This window comes from Helobdella robusta, assembly GCF_000326865.2.
Source record: "Helobdella robusta unplaced genomic scaffold HELROscaffold_2, whole genome shotgun sequence".
NCBI lineage: Eukaryota > Metazoa > Annelida > Clitellata > Rhynchobdellida > Glossiphoniidae > Helobdella > Helobdella robusta.
The window spans coordinates 1,608,649-1,627,875 of NW_008704083.1; the positions used below are offsets into that span (position 1 = coordinate 1,608,649).

Here is a 19,227-nt window from a genome sequence, read left to right on the forward strand (position 1 = left end):
CGCATCTACGCATATTGTACATAAGTCATGTGCATACTTATCTTGAACTATCATCTTGAATTTCATGGCATATGTTTCGTTAAATGACTGTGTATGTGTGTGTATGTTTGTTTGTATGTGTGTAATGTTTATTTGTATGTGTATATATTTGTATGTTTCGTTTTGTTTGTTTAGGTCTGTTTGCTTATCGGTACTACCTTTAAATTTGTAAAAGCAGCAATAGCATTAATAACAACAAAAATAACAACAACAAAATAATATGAACAATAACAACATTAGACTAATCACACTCGTCATTTCGGGTACATTTAAAAACCATTTAAGGTGCCATACACTTTCTAAATCGTTAATATAGAACTATTTTTCATTGAAGAATGAACGATATATGTGCATATAATGCATACACACATTTATACATAGCTACATACAAAAATACATACATACATACAAACAAACATATAAACATACATACATACATACAAACAGACAAACAAACAAACATACATACATATTTGTAGACCTGTTTATTGTATATCTAATTGGTGTTGACAATCCTGAAGAACACTAAAAAATCTGTACTCAAAGATGAGTGTTTTCGTTTGTTTAGCATTTTATCTCTATGTTTATGATTTTGTATCAGCTATGTTTACGATTGTATATCTACGCTAACGACTGTGTATCTATGTTTATTATTGTATATCTATGTTTACAATTTTGTATCTACATTTAAGATTGTGTGTCTATGTTTACTGTGTATCTTGTATCTATACTTATATACGTGTATCTATATTTTTGTCTTTATATTACATGTCTATTTGTGTGCTTTTAAATTTTAGATTAATATTGTTTTATTGAAAATATGATTTATAATTATCATCATCATAATCATCAACCTCATCACTACCACCATCGTCATCAGCAACAGTAGTAGTAGTAGTAGTAGTAGTAGTAGTAGTAGTAGTAGTAGTAGTAGTAGTAGTAGTAGTAGTAAGAGTAGTAGTAGTAGTAGTAATTGTATACCAGCGTTCTTGCGTGTTATATTATCAGCTAAAACTATTTGAAACATTTTTCAGGCATCCATTTTTTAAAAAATTAGGCAAATAAATTAATCTAAATACTTACGGTATAGGCACAAACATACATTCATATTTAATTCTATTGATTTATTATTATTATTATTATTATTGTTATTATTATTATTATTATTACGCGAGTCATTGATGACATTACATCATTCAAATTTTGCACTCCAAAATGTTTATCTTGGATTTCGTTGTCATGCTGTATACAAGTTATAACAATAGATGATGATATTGTAAAATTTAATTTAAAAAACTTCGGCTTTGACTGACTATTCCAATTTATAAGGAAAATGGCTCAAACTATTAAAATTGAAAAGATTACAATCATTTAAATTTTTTTTACATACATGCATGTATGTAGGTTCATCTAAACTCATCTGTTGCTAATACTATTATGAATGATTATTGATCGCAGACAAACAAATGATAAGAAGTACTTTTTTGAAAATTTCTCGGCCAGTTTTGTTTCATAAGAAAGAAGGTTGATAATTGAATGTTTGTCGAAGTACTGTAGATAAAAAATAATCCTTATTATTAAAAGCAGGAAAATGATTTTGTTTGTAAAATAATTCGTTTCGATAAAGAATTTTCTGTTGGTTTAGTTTTTTTTTACTAAACAATTATTTAATTTTATTTTAATATGGAAAAATGTTTTCATAACGACTAAAACTAAATTTCTAATCGAGTGAGCCTGCGTCTGACTGGACGTCTTCATGTTCTTCACGTTTTTCATCATTTTCTTCTGTTTTCTGATCATCTTTACCTGCATTTATCATTTTCTTCCTAATGACGAGTTCAATCATGAGGGTAGTTAGGAACACTAGAACCAAGCTACCTGCTAAGAAGTACCAAAAATAATCATAACTTGTCGAGATCACTTCATTCTTCCGGAATGTTTCATTCGGATTTCCAACTATGGTCAGTGTTGTAGTGACCAGACAACCACAGCAGATGGTCTTCCTATTTCTTTCAGTCACTTCCTTACAGATTTCATTCTCACATCTTCCATTAAAAAGATCGCATCCGGCTTCATACACTTCCAACTCTGCAAGTGCCGTAGTGCTATTACCAAACTTATCATCTGATTGTTGGATGATGACGAATCGTGAAAGCAAACGAAAGTCTTCACAGATTACAACCATGGGATTTCCACACCCCAGTGCTCTTTCTGGTCCATATCCGCAGAAGTTGGTTTGGTTTCTTATGTCGGCTATGGAAGTTAGGTCGAAAGTTTCGTTCAGCCTTACTGCAAATTTGTCCATACGCTGCACGACAAAAGGTTCTGAGCCCCACCTGTTATAAGCCCTCACGAAACCAACAGGGTAGGAATGGAATAGGTCAACGGCCAGCCAGGCGGACTCGTCAAAATCAATATGGGATAAATGATGCCCATCGTACATGCCGTCAGTTAAATATGATGGATCATATTTAAAATCATCATGATGAGAGTATTTTGAACTACAATAGGACGGCTTGTTCAGAGCTAAATTTGTTCTCATAACCTCGCACTTGTTCCACTTGTTTCTAACAGTGTCGAGTGGGCAGACACATTCAACGTACTTATATTTGTTCACTGTCAGTTGCGTGCAGCTCATTTCACTGCCACAACCTCCATTCCCTACTTTACAATTTCTTTCTCTGCACCAATCCCCTTTCCATCCGTATTCACATCCGTCGGAGCACTTCGTTATTTCGTAAATCTTGTATTTACGGTTGTTGCAGTGAGAATAAGTTGACATTCCTCGTTGGAAGTCGTATTGAAAGCGAGTTGCGAATATTAATGTTTCGTCTGTAACATTATTAAAACAATCGCAGATTTGAGTTTCGATATGTGAGCATTTCTGACAAGAAACAAATTTTGGTATGAAGCCCCGTTTATACATGCTGTGATGTTGGAAGCATTCGCATTTTTGGTTCATAATTTGTTGAAAAAATGTGTGATTAGTTTCTAAGCAGAAATATGCGCACGTCTCTAGGGTGTAGCCATCGGGTAAATTCATCTCGATAGATGTCATCTCACGGCTTTCTATACTCGCATATGCATCGTGCATCACTCGTGGCTTGCTTTTGTAGACGGAATATGAATCACTTCCACCACAGGCATCTCCATTGTCGCAAGGAACATCACACAGGGATGAAGCCACTGCTGAATCTAACCTTTCAATACAGTTGCATTCTTCTCCATACTTCAAAGCGATCATATTGTTACTTTCATCTTTGCACTCCAGTGAACATTCACCCACTGAGCCAACTATAGCAACTATTTTAGTTGAGCTGATGTTTCGATAACATCCTATGTAAGATTCTTTCAAGTCGATAGCTGTATGGGCTACTGACGATAGGTTGATGGTTACAAATATTATTAGGCAAGTTATTGATGACATTACATCATTAAAATTTTGAACGGAAAAATGTTTATATTGAGTTTTGTTTTATTAATATTGTTTACGCATTGTGACGTTATAACAATAAATACATTTCTTAAGTTACTTGTTTTTAAAAGTTTTTGAAAGTTAAGCCGAAAGTTTCCTTCAGTCCAATTACAAATTTGTCCAGATGCCGCTAAACCTTACACTGTTCTAATCTCTCACGAAATTAACGTGGTACAGATGAAGAAGACTGACAGCCAACTAACTAAGCAGGTAGGTCGTCACCAGCCAGAACTGAACAACATGACGTTGACATTATCATATGTAGGTTGACAGATTTTAACGTAAAAAGCCAAATTTGGAAGTTAAAGCTGGAGAAGTTTTATAAACACGGATGTTTAAAAATAAAACTAATAAAATAAAAAATGGCGACTGCATCTCTCAAATGCCTGAAAACTTTGCTAAATTCGTGTAAATGTGGCGATTTACGATTTCAGAAATATTTATTGTTGAAAGGCTCTAATTTGGTATGCATTTTTAAAGTTTTGCTAGTTCTTCTTCAAGTAGATGTGAACATTTTTCTGATTTTCAGAAATTTTTTTCTCAGTTTGAGTTTTCAATTTTTTTTTCATAATCACTGCTATTTGTGCTGTTGTTAAGTTGTTAATAGCTGATTTTATTTTAATATTTAGAAATGTTTTGGACGATACGGATTTGATGTTCACAAACGAAGTGTCCAATTTTTAGCATCAAACATAGGTCAAGATGGAAGTTAGTGCATGTGCCATTTTAATTCAAATACTCATCTGTGATGAATATTAATTTTAGCAGTGATTATGACATTATATTTGTATTGCCACCCCAGATATTGACATTAAGTATGAGCAAGGATTGGTGAAGTTTTCAGTCTATTTACCGTCTCGACGTGAGCGTTGTCAGTTTACTTTGAAGGCTACCACTAACACCTTATACAACCTTATCCATGATATGAAACTTGAGGATAAGGGGATTGACAGAGTAGTGGCTTACAACTTAGGTTTCTTTTAAGTCTTTTTAGCTTTTGGTTATTTCATATTATTTATTTTATTTTGAAAAAAAAAATTTGATTTACTGATGTAATTTCATTGTTATTGCTGTTATTACCAATGCACTTTTACTGGCAAACACTAATCACCAGAGAATGAGCGTCTGGCCAGGAGCACTCCGCTCTATTTGATACTGCAGAACGACTTTTACATCTACATCAATGATGTCAAATTTCATTGCAAAGCACCTGCAATTGGTATCTATGTTTTTTCTTGGACTTTGTTATCATTTTGTTAAAATTTTGTTGTTGTTGTTGCTATTGCCATTATCTCTTTTCATCCTATCAACATTTATTACTGGTATCAATCATCATAATCTTTGTTATAAACATCATTTTCATCATCCTTATTACTGTTATTAGTATTGTTTTATAAACAAAACATGATAACAGCATGAACAAGAACACTAATAACGAGGATTTACACATAGATGCATATGTCATCGTACATTTTAGATGCTCTGATAAAACAGCATATGAGCGATGTATCAAATGTGAAAAACGCCATCTGCCATCTCTACAATGCTCTCAACGTCGAACAACATCAACTTGCTCAGGAAAAAAGTTTGCAGAACAAACTAGAAGAGCTACACAAAGAAATATATCCTATGGAAAGGGTTTGAAATTTTTATAAAAAATAAAAATGATTTTTGATGATGATGACAAATATTTTTAACTGCAGAAAGTGGTCACATGTATGCACACATGTACATCTCACATACACACATCTCATATTTACCCATACATACACACACATCTCATTCACACATACAAGCACACACACATATATATATAAACATCTACATACCTATATACACACTACACATATTAACATAGATGAAAACAGAAATTGACATGTCGGCCAACCGCCGAACTCGTGTCCTAACTTGGGTTGGATTAGGTCTTATGGGAATTCAATTTGGATTCCTGGCTCGGTTGACTTGGTTTGAGTACTCTTGGGATATTATGGAGCCTGTAACTTATTTCGTTGGCTACGGAACAGCTATTGCCTGCTATGCTTATTATTTACTCACTAGCCAAGTAAGCATGGAATCATTCTCGTTCAAAATTCTTCAAACTTTATTACATGATTTTTAACACATTTTTTAAATTTATTTCCGTAAAGTTATATATTTATATATTCAATCATTTAATATATTAAATATTCAATAACAATAATAATAATAGTAACATCTCTAATTCCTAATCGGCAGGAGTACATCTTACCTCAAGTTAGGGACAGAGAGTTCTTATTTTCAGTACACAGAGGTGCTAAGGCTAGACACCTGGATTTGAAAAAGTACAACCAGTTGAAAGAGGAAATAGCTCAGGTCGACTACGACCTTAGGAGGCTTAGGGACCCACTACAACTTCACTTACCCCTGCAATATCAAAAACCGCTTGCAGTCTAGCCCTAATTATTTATCAAAACGCGTCAGTGTGTGTGTGTGTGTGTGCGTGTGTGTGTGTGAGAGTGAGTGTGTGTGTTTGGGAGAGAAACTTATTGAGATACGCACGTGGTGGTTGTGGAGATGTTTGTGCCTACAAATAATTTTTTGTACAAACAACGAGTGCTACGGCTTACTTATTTATTGATGTTTGTTAATTTTTCAAAATGTTTTTTGGCTAATTTTTTTTTAGTTTTTCATTTAAGAATGATTTTTGTTCTGTCTTAATTTTATTTTTATCACTTTTCCTTTATAAATATATACGTACATGGGTGTGTTTGTCTACGTGTTACTTAGTTATTTAGATTAGAAAACAATGTTTTGATGCTAATTGGTCATTTAATAAGTTAATCATTTCATTGGCTAATTATATTGTTTAAAACCTTGATAGTTAGTCCATTTCGTTTCATTTTCACGTTCGTAGGCGAGATAATAATGTACTTTATACTGCACAGAAATTGTTCACATTCATTTTTTCATTCGTTCTTCCATTCATTTGTTCTTCATTCATTCATTCATTCGTTCATTCATTCATTCTTTCTCTCATTAATTCTTCATATTATATAACTTTTTAATACAATTTTTCGACATTGAAATTACTTTCAAGGTTTTTTCTTCTTTGTGAAATGTTTAATTGTACTTCAGAAATTAATAATGATCATTTATATATAGAAATACGCGTTTTTTACATCCGCTGTTAAGATATTTCAAGAGACATTTACACATACACACATACACACGCACACACACGTACAAAGACGTATACACACAGATATAAGTACATGTAAGCATACACACACACACACGTGTATATATACATGGAGTTTATGATTTGAATAGCGTTAGTTAGACATAATTATCAAAGAAATGCAATAAAACATTTGATTAATTTTATGTATTATGTGCGTGTGACATTACATGGTTATATATGTATATATATATATATAATCAATATATAAAAATCAATATATATATATATATATATATAAGCGTTATATTGTGTTAAACATTAAAGACATCATGTTCATAAGAAAGTTCAGTGAATCGATTGTTATTTATGAATATTTTACTATTATTATTATTATTATTATTATTACAATTCATTAATTTATCTATATCATTCTTTGTATTATTATTATTATCTTATTATTTATATTTTATATGTGTGTGTAATCTAATAATAATAATTATAACAATTGATCTATTCAACTGATTATATATTTATATATTTATATATAAGATCCCTTTTATATAATAATAATATTTTTCTCTTCATAATTTTTGATGCAAATTAAAGATATTAATCAATCATATATCAAACATAGGACCATTAATAATTATGATAATTCTAAAATTTATTTGGAAAAAAGTGAATGATTCTGTTATGTGTTTTAATGGATCTCATCGGATAACATTGATGTTAGTTTTCTTCATTAAGACATTAAGAGAAGTGTCGTCAATTAGTTCATTCATATTAATTGTATTGATCATCATTTTTTTTTCATGCTGGTATGTGTAGTATACATACTTCTAGAACAATCCGTTTAGCCAAATATAAATAATTGTGTTTTATGCCTTATATTCATTTTTCTTCATTCATCCATTCATTTTTTTTTATTCATTTATTTGGTCATCTTTCTAATTTGTGATATATATTTGTGTATGAGTGTGTGTGTGTGTGTGTGTACGAGGAAGGAGACCATGTTTTATACCAGGGGTGGGAAAACTATTTGACCTTTGAAGGGCCGCATATGTACTTAAATAGCAAGTTATTTCGACCCGGGGGAGAATTTTTTAAGATTTGTGGCAACTTTTTTGGTCATAATGTCTAGCTGACGACCTTTTTTGGCGTACAAGACCCCGCGTGCCGCATGAAATAGCTTCGCGGGCCGTAGTTTACCACCCCCCCCCCTTTATTTATACAGTGTTGTATGAATTCTACAGAATAATGCCAACAATCAACAATCCGATAGAATTCATACAATACTGTATATATATATATACACATATATATATATGCACTCATTACGTTTTTGTTGTAGTTTATTATTGATGGGTTTTTCAATTTAACATTAATTAATTGAATAATTAGTTAATTGGATAATTAATATCTATATAAATTGAACTAAATGAACGTTTATGCTTTTAGTTTTGATGGAAATATAATTCAGGTTATGGATACTGTTTAAAAAATTACGTATATCCATTATATTTTGACCAGGGCCTCCTATTCTAACATATGTTTCATGTATGTTCATTTAATGTGGATGATTATATAATGACCCAAATGCTTCCGGGTTAAGTCAAGGCCAAAGTTCAAGTAGTATAGTTCAATTTCTATACTTTGCTAAAGCCATTGCTAAAATTTTCGTAATTTTTGTTAGTTTTGAAAATTTTCTAAAGGGAAACGAAGTATAACAAAAAGGTTAAGTGATAACAGTTAACTCAAATTATTTATTATTGTTTATAATTTAAACCGTTTCGTAATTATTTCGTCATAATTATCATATAATTAGATGAATCTTAATTAACTTGGAAAGAATTTTAACAAGTAACAAGAAAAAATATTTCCTAAAGTAATCACTTCCGAATTGTGTAACTAACATGATGGTGGTGATGCTTAACATCTGGAAAGCTTTTTTTTTTAAAATAATTTCATTTTTATTTATTTGATCAAAAATTCGATTTAATATTGATGATAAAATAAAATCAGCCATTTATCATAACGAAAAAACTGGGAAAATAAATTGACAATAATATAACCAATAATAATAAACATAATAATAATCATAAAAATAATTATTATTTATAAAATCTCTCTTGATATACATAGAAAAATCAAAAAAAAAAATTGAAAAATTAGATCTACAGAGAACAAAAAATAAATGAAAAATCTCCATCCAAAAGACCAAAAAATTCTGACATGATCAGTCTAAATATTAACTGAACACGACGCTATATAAATGGCTTATTATCATTACTATTGGTGTTTCGTTATAATTATTATAACTATTATTATAACTAATGTCCTAATCAGGATATATTTATCCCTGTCCCTATTCTATCATCATCATCATTATTATCAATATACTTACAACCACTAATATATTATTATTAATTACTAATTCCTAAAACTAAACGAAAAAACATTTTAAATAATGTGAACAATAATAACAATGTTTAACATGATGTATGTTTCTATGTAAGTATATAGGTGTATGAATATGTAAGTCTTATGCATTGTCGATTGACTATTGAATCTGTTAACGTAATCTAGACTTATGATAATAATAATGATGATAAAAAACAATGAGAATAATTATAATGTTTATAATTTCAATTATAAATATATTTATTTCATTTAGGAACAACGTCACCGAACTGGAGACGAAGCTGCTCAAATAGAAGAAAAGTAATGATCGTATGCGGGCCCAGCCTCACGAATGCCGGTATGAAACCCTACAATTCGAAAATAATTTTGGTTTAAATTATTATAAATTATAATTTATTATGAATTTAAGTATTACTACTGCTATAATTGTGATTACTATGTTAATTAATATACCACAGAGACAAGCGTTGCTATTAATATTCAATCATTGTTCGTTCGTATTATAAAGATTGTGTTATTGTTGCTAATTTCAGAAAAATTATTATTTTTCTTTATCATAATAATAATAATTATTATTATTATTATCGGATATAATAATTATCCATTATAGTTGTTATAACTTTGATCAGCAAACCTTGAAAAATCCCATCGGTCCGTTCTTACCGATGTCCTTTGCGCATGCAAATATTCCCTGATGAGAAATTATACAAAAGCGAATGATCATAAAATCAGTATTTTTTTCATTAATTTACTCTTTCCATTTCTTCATTTATTCATTCACTCATTCCTTTGTTCATTCATTCACTCAATCATTCGTTCACTCATTCATTCGTTCATTCATTCACTCAATCAACCGACCGAATATGTCCCAGGTGGAGCATTCATCATTCTTGTCTTCATAACATCCAGAGGCATGGTCAACAATGTAGCCACGCCTCCCTATGAATAAATTATGTTAATTAAATAGATAAGAATACATCATTCTAATTGGATAGACAAGAAAACATTATGCTAATTAGATCAGCAACAACAAACGAAAAACGTACCGCCATGAAGCTAGCAGAGAAATGTGTTATAACGTTATCTTGGAAGAATCCCGTCCTCAATAGCATAACTTTAAATTGATCGTAGAACGATATCTGTAAAATCAACAAATCAATCAACCAATCAATCAATCAACCAATCAATCAATCAACAAGCCAACAAAATCATCACACGCAGAACAAACCACAACAATATCGTTACTACCTGCCCAATAGTAACGAAGGTGGCCCTTAAACTGGCCATAGTTGCCCCATTCATTAATTTTATGGGCCCCTCGTGTTTTATGACCTTGTACAGACCGTCTATGGCGTGTTTGTAACTGTAGGTTAGTTTGCATGTTTGTGTGTTTGTAAGTATGTACGTATGTGTAGGTAGGTATGTCTGTATATAAATATGTGTACAATGAGGACATTTTTTCCCTACTTTCTTCTGCTTTCAGGTGCCAACTTGACATCATTCTGCATTCTAAATGAATTTTGAAAAAAAAGAAACTAAATTTAAAAAGTTCAGACTACACATACAGACCTTACGCAAACATACCACACGTTAAAACATACACATCTACAATTACGCGCCGCACACCAACTTACCTGACGTTAATAAGATCAGCAGGGGTGCCGACGAGACCCCCAACACAGCCAGCAAAACCTCCGAGTAGCACCTTTTCATAGAAAGCCATTGATCGTCCGGGCACCTCCGTCTGCTTTTTCACAGTCTCGTAGATTCCAAATCGAGTTAGCGAATAGGTGAGCTGTCCAGGTGTATGTAACGTAACAAACATTGAATGAAACGGAAATTAAACACACATACACACGCGCAAAACAGACATGCACACACACACACACACACGTTCACATGCACACGCACACACCTGTCTAAGCAACGAGGCAGTTAGACCATTATAAAGACCAAATATCCCGTCGGACCTGACGACCTTGACGCCCATCTCCAACAAACCCACCTTACCCTTCTGCTGGGTCTGGAGATGAACCTGCACAGAAAATAATTATAATAAAATGAAATAAAAGTGAATGAAATAATACCATAGTTGCATAAATGAATGAATAAATATATGAATTAAGGATGAAACAATAAAAATAATAATTAAAAACAACACCACAAACAAAACCACAAACACACACAACAAGCCACAATCTGCATACCTGAAACATCCATATCTATATTTACACACACACACACACACACACACACACACACACACACACACACACACACACATCTCCATATCAGTACATAAGTGTCAAGTGGTTTTCAATTGAGGAAGCAATTGTTTCATATAAGATATAAAAAAACTTTCACTTATAAGTAATTGATACCAACACTGACCATAATTTTTTAATAATAAAACTACATAATTATGCAACTTAATAATAATATCATATATATACATACATTTGTTTAATATAAATGTAAACATTTTTTTACCATACAAAAACACACACACACACACACACACTCATAGGACCTTAAGAAGATCTAGGGGGTGTGTTATACAAGCTGCCCCAGCACTGGCCGCACCTCCAAAATACCATTTTCCTACACGTTTGGTTGTATCTTCTTTGCTTTCTGGCATTTTCTGTGGTAAAAATTATTATAATTAGTTATAATTTTTTCATAATTTAAATATGATAAAATATGTACATTTAATTTAAAATTGATGATTTAAAAAGTTAATACTAAATAATAATGAAGTTTTATAACGACATGACAGATTTATTCGAAAAATTTGATTCAGTTTGTAAGACAACTGAATCCAAAATCTATAGCAATCATTTAATTAATAATTAATTGAAAAAGAAACAAAAAGGCAGTAAAAATTTTGACTTTAGCACTTTAAGATTGTCTTATTAAATTTTAAATCAACAAATCTCTATCTTAAAATTAAAGTCCATTCCACATAAAAATTCTCTTTGATCTTTCTTAATTGTTAATGTTAAGTAAGTTAATCCCATTGCAAAATGATATTTAACAGTTAAATAGTAACTTCAAATTAACATACGTTTGAGAATATAATGAAAATTATAGTAAATTATTACTATTTTTAGTATTTTTAATCAAGAATTACTCAGTTATTGAAATGATTAAATTTTGCATAGTACTGCTACTGATAACGACCATACAATTTTATTTTACAATACAACTAAAAAGTAAAAATTTTAAATATTGACGAGAAATCACAAAAATTGTAATCAAATGTGAATCATGACAATAAGCAATTATCTATTTAGGTGATTAACAAAAATTAAGCTTCATAAAATAATTAATTAACATTGAAAATTATTAAAAATCATAAAATACCTTTAACAAAAATCTAACACGACCTTAACAAGCAAACCACGGGCACACAAAATGCGAGATGCAAATGTCAAAAAGTGCACTCAAAAAGTGAATTTTGGCTGAATAACTCATCTTTTTTTAATAAATTTTATTAAATAAAACTATTAATAATAATTTATGAATTTAATTGTTGGAGTTTTTCAAGTCTTCAAAATGCTTGCAGTTGTATGGTTTGAAAAGTTTTTGGTTAATTTACAGTTTTTGGTAAATACTTGTTTGTTTACATTTCCACGCACGAACTTTTAAACATTTAAAATTTAAAATCCAATTTAAAGTTTCAAATAACTATTTTTTCTAACTTCTGACTTCTGAAAATAATGGATAACAAATTAGGCAGAATCCAATTGAATTGCTTTTTAATACGAGAAACGTTGAACAACAACAGAGAAATCGTTAAAAAGTTTGTATTCAAAAATGCCAGCTTGTTGTTAGGCAGAAACGAATTAGGCGGCATCTTGTTATCCGTGGCCTGTGATAAATTCAACGAAACTGTTCTCCTTGAAGATTTTAACGTCCATAATAAATTTTTAAAAGATGGCAAAGCGAGCATTGTAATGAATAAAGAGAAAATCCAATACATGATATCAAACTGTCCCCCAGAGCAGCTGTTCTCATTTCTAAGAACTTTGTTCATAAAAAATGAAGCATTGAAAGAAAAAAAGCAGATGTCCCCATCTAAAAAAAAAATATTCCCCTCCTTAACACGATGCATTAGTGAAGTTAGCCCACTTACAAATAAAGATATTAATGTTTTGAATAAATTAAAATCGTTAAAGCCTCAAACGTTGATGAATGACTTGAGCAAACAAATGAAAAGAAAATGTGAAATGACACCTGACAATAAAGAAAATTTTTCTCAAAAATTATCACCTTTGTCTACTGTAAGTAAGATTATTAATAAAGACCAAGAAAGTTAATTAAATTTTTATTCATTTATTTACTTATTAGTTACATATTAAACAAATTTTAATATGAATTTTTTTATTTTAAATTAAAACTTCTAAAATATCTAATTGTCTATTTCACTAATTGAACAAACAATAAACCTTTATGATATAAAAGTATTGCTGTCATCTTTGTCCCAATTCCTCATAACACCAAAATAATTTTTATCTTCACTAAATTGATTTTATTCTAACCCAGTTAAAACCTCAAGCAAAGCGCCATCTATGTTTTAAGAAACAAGTTCCCAATATGGCAGAACCAATTAGGAAAAACCCTCCAATCACACTGACCCCGGAACAAAATAGTGTATATGAAGCTGTCATACAAGGGCATAATATTTTTTTTACTGGTAGCGCTGGAACTGGAAAATCACTAATTCTATCTAAAATTATAGGTTTGAAATTATGAACCATAATATAATTTTAATGTATAATTATAATATATTTGTAATATAAATAAATAATGAAAATAAATATCATGAGATACAAATATTTTTTCAAGGAGTGTTGCCACCAGATAACACCTTTATCACAGCCAGTACTGGCCTAGCAGCTTGCAATATAAAAGGAACTACTATACATTCTTTTGCTGGTCTGTTTGTGTTTGTTTGTTTGCTTGTGTGTTTGAGTGTTTGTTTGTGTACTTGTATGCGTGTATTCCTTCATAAATCTATCTATCCACTACTTTATTCACTTTATCTTTTTATCTGTGTTACTAGCCATCCAACAATCATATAGGCCTTTATATTTAATTATTTATCTATCATTCATCATTTGACCTATTCACCCATCAACATTTTATCCACTAATCTTTCAATCCACTAATTTCCTAATTAGGGATGGGCCTGGGAGAGAGTTCACTGGAAGAATGCGTGAAGTTGGCGTCGAGACCAGCCTACAGGACTCAGTGGAGACAGTGCAAGCATCTCATTATTGATGAAATTTCAATGTTACACGGGGAATTTTTCAATAAGTTGGAGTGTGTTGCCAGGTTGGTTGGCTGGTCGATTGATTGATTGGTTGGCTGGCTGGTTGGTCGTACGGTTGATTAAATAGTATTATTTTTAATAATAATTATAATATTAACGATAGTAATTATGACAATAATATTAATGATGATGAACATAATGGTAACAAAATTGTTCTGAATGTTAGTGGCGTTGTAAACAGAATTGATAACACTGTTATATAATCATAATAATAAAGAAATAAATTATTATTTATATTTAATAATAATATTATTATTATTATTATTACTATTATTAGACTGGTTAGAAAGTGTAGTAAAGTATTTGGGGGCATACAGTTGATTGTTTGTGGTGATTTCTTGCAATTGCCTCCTGTTACAACCAATGGGAAGTTCAGAATGTTTGCTTTTCAGGTGTGTGTGTGTGTGTGTGTGTGTGCGTGCGCATGTGTGTGTGTATGAGAGAGAGAGAGAGAGAGAGAGAGAGAGAGAGAGAGAGAATATGTTTACTGGCTTGTACGAGCCCATGTTTAAAAACAACAGTCATAAGAATCATCATTTTGCCCCAACTTGCTTGTTTATGTTAGTCTATGGGTCTCTGTTTACTTATGTGTATATGATGTTTTGTGCGTGTGTGTGCGTGCGTGTGTGTGCGTACGTGAGTGTGTATATACATATTTGTATGTTTATGTGTATGTATTTTCATTAAAAACTAACAACACAGTCTTCAGCTTGGAAGAGATGTTTCACGAAGTGCATTGTACTGAAAGAAGTTCACAGGCAGGCTGACCAACACTTCATTAACATACTCAATGAGATTAGAACCGGGCGGTGAGTGTCTCTTTCTCTCTCTCTCTCTCTCTCTCTCTCTCTCTCTCTCTCTCTCTCTCTCTCTCCTTTTTCAAGCATTTTTTTCCAATTTATTTTGTCAAAACAGGTAATCAAAAAAGAAAAACTTGTGTAGACTACCTTAACTAAATGGTGCAATTAAATTATATCATTTTAGTAACATTAAACGGACAGAAATGTTCAAAAACAAAATAACAATAAATTGATAATATAATTCAGAACAGTTTTAATTTAAAACGAAAATCGAATAAAATTAGAGTTACCTATTATCGCATCAAAAATAAAGTTAACAATTTAATATTTTAGATTTCACAACGTGTTTAAAGTTGACAATTGACATCGATTTATACGCGTTAATAGCTAGTTCATTCCACAATTTGGCGCCTCTAACCATCCAACGATGATCATTTGTGACCGTTCTACTTTTTGGTATTTTTAATAAGCCGTGTTGCCTAGTCGCAGAACTTGTAAACTGAAAAGAGTAGAGAAACTGATAATTGTCATAGTTGATTACTTTGAACAAAAAAATTAAAGTTATATATTTATTAATTTCTTCTATTGTAAGAATTTTATTTTTAGCAAATACATAACTGGTGTAATCATATTTGCTTAGGCCGAAACATATGCGCACGAAATACTTCTGTGCAATAAACACCTTATTAATCCAAAACTTAAATGTCGAGCCCCAAAATATGTTGCCGTAATTAAGGTATGGGTAAAAAAAAGAATAATACAGCATAAGTTTAGTACCACAATCCAACTTGTCACGGGCCTTATAAACAATGCCTATCACTTTATATCAAATCAAATCAAATCACTTTTATTCAATCAAACAAAACAAAAGCATGAATGATTCGGAGACCAAAAAAAGAAAATTAATTCTTGTGGGCTCGGCCACCGTGCAGCTCAAAATTGCTTCTCAATGATAAAATAAAATTGTCAATAGGAGAAAATGTATCAATGTTAATGAAATATGTACACACTTATATACATATATATACATATACATTATTATCCTTGAAAAACAGAACTTTTCGTAATTAAAAAATTTTTCAGTTTATTTTTAAAAAGATGCAAAGTGTTACAATCTTTAATTTCTTGTGGAATCGTCTCCCATATTCTTGGGCCGGTGTGTTTCAAACTCATGCAGAGTACTTTAATTCCATACTTTATATAATTTATTTAATATAAATAATATGTGATGATTCCAATTCAAATCACTTTGAATTGTGATTCCTAAGAATTTAGTTGAATAAACGCGTGGTAATGTGGTGTCGCCAATTTTTATGGAATAGTTGTCAAAAAGTTTATTGTTAGTCCTAATTTTAGGACCAAAGATCATATAACATGATTTATGTAAGTTCAATACCATATTATTTAATTTGAAGTATTTATTATATTTTTTAAGTTCTTCGTTCATTGAATTAAATAAAACTACTGGATCCTTATCAGTCAAAAATACATTGGTGTCATCCGCAAAAAGAATTGAAGTGCAATGATGGGACACCTCAAAAATGTCGTTGACAAATAAAATAAACAACAACGGCCCCAGTATCGATCCTTGGGGCACACCTGTCTGAATGGTCAATGGAGCTGACTCAATACCATCAATCGACACAAGCTGCGTACGATCACATAAATATGACGTTAGCCATCTAGAAGCAACATCTCGAAATCCGTAATTTTTCAACTTTGATAGCAAAATTTTATGATTTATAACGTCGAACGCCTTTTTCAAATCAATGAAAATACCCAATGTAAAAGATTTGGATTCAAAGCCGTTAAGTAAAGACCGGTACAACTCTGCAACTGCTCGCTCAGATGACGATTTAGGAATAAAGCCAAACTGATTTTTGTTAATAATATTAAATTTAATTAAAAATTTCCACATTCGGTTAAACATTAATTTTTCAAAAATTTTGGAAAAAACAGGTAAAATTGAGATGGGTCTATAATTTTCAAATTGGTTAGGGTCACCGCTTTTGAAGATAGGCAATACTTTGGCTGACTTCAATTTATTTGGAAATTTTCCGATTTTTATAGATTTATTAAATAATTCTGAAAGTGGAGATGCAATATAGTGGATAGTGTTTTTTATTATTTTTGTGGAGAGAGAGTTTAAGTCATAACTATTTTTTAATTTGATCTTATTAGTAATTAAAATAATTTCATCTGGAGTTGAGTCATACATCTGGAATGCAGGATAGCAAGCACTGCTTGGTGATACATAATCGGCGTTTGTAGAGCCATCAATTAATCTTTGCCCCATTTCAACAAAAAATTTATCGATGCTGTTAACAGTTTCTATTTTTTTCGTCAAATCAAGTTTCCCTTGAAGGAGATGAGATTTATTAGTACATGGTTTGACAATATTATTGATTGTATTCCATTTTTCTTTAATGGTTTTACAACTTTGGAACTTATTTTCAAAAAATTGTTTTTCTTGTGTTCTTTTAATTTTTGTAAAATGATTTCTATGCATAGTATATGTCTTTTTATTATCAGCCGTTGGATTTAATAAATATTTTTTATATAGAGTGTTTTTATGGATGGAACAGTTATATAATTTTATATTCATCCATGGCTTCCTAAAGCGGTCCCTACGACTTATCATGGGACAAGCGACGTCTATACAGTTCATATAAATTCTAAAAAAAATTATCATAATCAATATTCAAATCAATAGAGTCTTGGAGTTCAGGCAACTTTATGCCAGACAGCATACTATTGGCCTCTTGGATATTCTTTTCATCAGTTAATCTGGTATGGATTAAGGAACGTTTACTACATTTATTATTACATTTATTATTTTTATGCGGAATGCATACAAAAATAGGCATATGATCAGTGATATCCTCAAATTATACCTTTTATCAAACTACAGTTGTCATTAGTTAAGATACTGTCAATGACAGTAGAGCTTGAATCAGTAATTCTTGTAGGTTGGTTGATTAAAAAAAACAATGCAAAACCAGCCATACTATTGATAAAGTTTCGTGAATAAGCATTGTTAACTGCCAGATTTATATTAAAATCCCCCAAGATATATAGTTTGGATTTGCACGCAGGCTTTAATTTGTTGAATAAAAAGTCAGAAAGCGACAAAATAAATTCATTTATGTTGGCATCAGGTGGTTTGTAAACGCATAAGAAGTAATGCTTGTTACCATTTATATTGATTGTAATGCCCGACCATTCAAAAAAATCGGACGAGTATAAAATGCTATTGTGTAAGTTAGAATAAATAATAGTTCTGTTTATTAAAAATCCTGTTACACCACCTTTCTTATTTATTCTGTTGTTGCATACAAATATATACTCTGGAAATTGAATGTGCGTACTATTATTAATTTCATTGTTTGTAAACCACGTTTCACTCAAGGCTATAATTGCTGGTAGGATACGCATGCCATATATGAATAAAGATATATCATTTAAATGCGCGTAGCATTTATCATTTACATGTGAAGTAGCGAAACATTCACACAATCTTTCGCTACTTCACATTTTTTCCCTTTTTCTTTTCTTTCTTTCACTATCTCACTTTTTCAATCCAATTCATTCCAGGTGTTCCGTGGACTCGGAGAAATTTCTACAAAGGACCAACAGTAATGTTTTAGAGTGCCACGGCATCGTCGCAACAAAGTTATGCACGCATAAAGAAGATGTAGATAGTATCAATAAAATGCAACTCGATCAGATTAAAGGTTTTACATTCACTTGTTAGTAATATTAATGCTACTATAGCTGCTAAAACTGCTGCTGCTGCTTCTGCTGCTACTACTGCTACTGCTGCTGCTGCTTTTTTGCTGCTGCTACTACTAATACAGCCCTACTACTACTACTACTCACAAACGCAGAACCTACAAGAACATTCACAGCAGTGGACGAGCCACCAACGATGTCTTCATATATAGACAGTGTGTGCCTCGCGCCATCTATCATTCAACTCAAAATTGGGGCTCAGGTT

At 31.1% G+C, this 19,227-nt stretch overlaps 5 protein-coding genes across 5 annotated transcripts; 3 read left to right on the forward strand and 2 right to left on the reverse strand.

Annotated features, from left to right (window-relative positions):
- Positions 1-1,759: 1,759 nt before the first annotated feature.
- HELRODRAFT_160061 (hypothetical protein) lies at positions 1,760-3,466 on the reverse strand (the record flags this gene model as incomplete). Its single annotated transcript, XM_009017081.1, has 1 exon — positions 1,760-3,466. One exon carries the CDS (start codon positions 3,464-3,466, stop codon positions 1,760-1,762), a length of 1,707 nt encoding a protein of 568 aa, XP_009015329.1.
- A 410-nt stretch (positions 3,467-3,876) lies between these two features.
- On the forward strand, positions 3,877-6,703 carry HELRODRAFT_188241 (hypothetical protein; the record flags this gene model as incomplete). The annotated part of the gene is made up of 7 exons (XM_009017082.1): positions 3,877-3,978; positions 4,144-4,222; positions 4,317-4,487; positions 4,629-4,733; positions 4,992-5,152; positions 5,373-5,576; positions 5,750-6,703. 7 exons carry the CDS (start codon positions 3,877-3,879, stop codon positions 5,945-5,947), a joined length of 1,020 nt encoding a protein of 339 aa, XP_009015330.1. The 3' UTR covers positions 5,948-6,703.
- Positions 6,704-8,629: 1,926 nt separating this feature from the next.
- Positions 8,630-12,500, reverse strand: HELRODRAFT_184909 (hypothetical protein). Its single transcript, XM_009017083.1, is given in 12 exon segments — positions 8,630-9,073; positions 9,090-9,179; positions 9,223-9,442; positions 9,730-9,786; positions 9,954-10,034; positions 10,142-10,238; positions 10,348-10,458; positions 10,563-10,604; positions 10,730-10,890; positions 11,011-11,130; positions 11,626-11,736; positions 12,459-12,500. The coding sequence occupies 9 exon segments, from the start codon at positions 11,731-11,733 to the stop codon at positions 9,341-9,343; spliced, it is 879 nt and encodes a 292-aa protein (XP_009015331.1). The 5' UTR covers positions 11,734-11,736; positions 12,459-12,500; the 3' UTR covers positions 8,630-9,073; positions 9,090-9,179; positions 9,223-9,340.
- Positions 12,501-12,814: 314 nt separating this feature from the next.
- HELRODRAFT_160065 (hypothetical protein) lies at positions 12,815-13,414 on the forward strand (the record flags this gene model as incomplete). The annotated part of the gene is made up of 1 exon (XM_009017084.1): positions 12,815-13,414. One exon carries the CDS (start codon positions 12,815-12,817, stop codon positions 13,412-13,414), a length of 600 nt encoding a protein of 199 aa, XP_009015332.1.
- Positions 13,415-13,691: 277 nt separating this feature from the next.
- Positions 13,692-16,183, forward strand: HELRODRAFT_160066 (hypothetical protein; the record flags this gene model as incomplete). Its single annotated transcript, XM_009017085.1, has 6 exons — positions 13,692-13,836; positions 13,944-14,033; positions 14,279-14,390; positions 14,708-14,711; positions 15,133-15,239; positions 16,102-16,183. 6 exons carry the CDS (start codon positions 13,692-13,694, stop codon positions 16,181-16,183), a joined length of 540 nt encoding a protein of 179 aa, XP_009015333.1.
- Positions 16,184-19,227: the final 3,044 nt, after the last annotated feature.